At 38.2% G+C, this 2747-nt stretch overlaps 1 protein-coding gene across 1 annotated transcript; it reads left to right on the top strand.

Moving 5' to 3' along the window:
* Positions 1-686: 686 nt before the first annotated feature.
* Positions 687-1640, top strand: LOC109438994 (olfactory receptor 11G2-like). Its single transcript, XM_019719182.3, has one exon. The coding sequence runs from the start codon at positions 687-689 to the stop codon at positions 1638-1640; it is 954 nt and encodes a 317-aa protein (XP_019574741.3).
* Positions 1641-2747: the final 1107 nt, after the last annotated feature.

Here is a 2747-nt window from a genome sequence, read left to right as displayed (position 1 = left end):
TGCACGGTGACAGATCTGGTAAATAAGGTGGATAAGGACACACCGTAATGTTTTTATTTGACAGAAATTGCCATACCAGAAATGATGTGTGACACGGAGCATTGTCATGATGGAAAATGAAGTAAAGACACAAAAGAGGACTTCCAGAGCTGCTTCAGAAAGTGGCTAGAACGATGGAATAAGAGTGTTCGAAGCGAGGGTGTGTGTTTTGAGGGGGATTAATGGCAATGTGTCTCTTTACAGTAACAAATTCTTTTAATTTAAGCATTCACTGTATTTTTTAATCACACCTCATATATTATAGAAACCCTTCTAAGTACAAGGATCATGTGTATCCCCGTCACCTCTGTGACACTGCTGTTTGACATAGCAATAACCCAAGCCTCCGCTCAAAAAGATGTTTACCAAGAAGAGAGCTAATCTAGTACATTTAGTTTAAAAGAAAAGAAAAAGAGAATGATACAATGTAATGTCAGTTTACATTGCATTCTCCTGCCTGCAGTAAGCATGTGAGGTAGGGATCGATTTTGTTCACTGCTATATCCCCAGTAGCTAAAAAAAAATACCTAGCAAATAGTAAACATTCAATAAATATTAATTTAATAATGAACAAATCAACAAATGTCAATTTTTGTTTGGACAAAGCAAATGAAGTCCCTGTGCTACTCCAGGGATATTCAGTAATTATGGGCCTTTTCACAGCTCACAGACCCATGAAAATCGCCAGCAACTCCAGCACCATCACTGGCTTCATCCTCCTGGGCTTCCCTGGCCCCAGGGAGAGGCAGGTCCTCCTCTTTGTGCTCTTCTCTGTTGTCTACCTCCTGACCCTCATGGGCAATGGTACCATCATCTGTGCTGTGCGCTGGGATCAGAGACTCCACACCCCCATGTACATCTTGCTCGCCAACTTCTCCTTCCTGGAGATCTGCTATGTCACCTCCACTGTCCCCAACATGTTGGCCAACTTCCTCTCTGATACCAAGGTCATCTCCTTCTCTGGGTGCTTTCTCCAGTTCTACTTCTTCTTCTCCTTGGGTTCCACAGAATGCTTTTTCTTGACTATTATGGCATTTGATCGATACCTTGCCATCTGCCGGCCTCTACATTACCCCACTCTTATGACTGGACATCTCTGCAACAATCTTGTCATCAGCTGCTGGGTACTTGGTTTCCTCTGGTTCCCAGTCCCTATCATCATCATTTCCCAGATGTCCTTCTGTGGATCTAGGATTGTTGACCACTTCCTGTGTGACCCCGGTCCTCTGTTAGCCCTCACCTGTTCTAGAGTCCCATTAATGGAGTTGTATTGGACAATCATAAGTTCTATGCTCTTATTTATTCCTTTCCTCTGCATCATGGTGTCCTATGCTCTAGTCCTACGAGCTGTGCTGAGGGTCCCTTCAGCAGCTGGCCGTAAAAAGGCTTTCTCTACCTGTGGGTCCCATCTGGCTGTGGTTTCACTCTTCTACGGTTCAGTGATGGTCATGTATCTGAGCCCAACATCTGAGCATGAAGCTGGAATGCAGAAGCTTGTGACTCTGTTTTATTCTGTGGGAACCCCATTCATTAATCCTGTGATCTATAGTCTAATGAACAAAGATATGAAACATGCCCTGCAGAAGCTTCTGGGAATATAAAAATCAGAACCTTCATCAAAAAAATATTTTTAAGCAACTGACCTATCTTCATATTTTTCAGGTAAATAAAAAATTAAGTAAATAACTAGTACCACTCTGAGAATTGCTCTTAGTACAAGAAAGGACTCAGAGTCTTTATCCAACTCTCTCACTTTGTAAATGAAGAAGGTGGAAATTTTGGAGAATGGAATGGAAATTTTGAATGATTTGCTCTGGTCAAACTTTATAATTGCACCAAAAAATATATATTATTTTAGAGAACTGCTGTTTCAATCATAAACAGATAAATAAATAAGAAATTATTGGGGGTTTTGCCATGCAGATGTACAGCCATCAAATACTCTTTCATGTGAAGAGGGGAAATATATAGATCCATTACTAATGAAGATGTAAACAGGTACAACTTCCTACTTAGGACAAATTGGTAACAACTTATGAAAATTTAAAATGCCCATATTTATTAACCCAGTGGTTTCACTTATTCCTAGATACTTAGTCTACACATATGATATCTATAAAATTTTCCATTGCAGTATTTTTTGTAATAGCAAATTATTAGAAACATTTAAATAATGAATAATTGAGACCTGTTTAAATAAATTATATGTCCATGCAATAAATACAATGTAGCATTTTTGAAATGAGAGAGTTTTAGATGTATAGATACGGAACCATCTCCAAGTTATACTGCTGAGTGAATCATGTATAGTATGTAAGCTGTCATTTATGTATAAAATTATAAATTTGTGTGTGTGTGTTTAAAAAAGGATAGACTATATTTCAAAGGATAGATAAGAAACCTAACAGTGGTTGCAGTTGGGAAGAGAGGGTAGGGTGTCTTGGATACAAGAGAATGAAAAAGATTTTTTTTTCATTGTGTAGTCTTTGGTATCTTTAATACAAAATTCTATAGTAGTTGAAGAAGAAGGAGAAGGAGAAGAACCTCTAAAATTTTTGAGAATTGGAACGTAAAAGACCATTCCTCACAATTCATGGGTTCCCTGGGGAATCTATGAAGCAGGCTGCCTTTTCAGATTATATTTATATTCTTTATTGTTCATTTATTTTTAAAAAATTTAATGAATACCCTCAATATTTCAGGTACAG

This window comes from Rhinolophus sinicus, chromosome 3 (assembly GCF_057876585.1).
Source record: "Rhinolophus sinicus isolate RSI-liver-muscle chromosome 3, RSI-T2T, whole genome shotgun sequence".
In the NCBI taxonomy this organism is placed as follows: Eukaryota; Metazoa; Chordata; class Mammalia; order Chiroptera; family Rhinolophidae; genus Rhinolophus; species Rhinolophus sinicus.
This window is presented reverse-complemented; position numbering and strand designations above follow the sequence as displayed.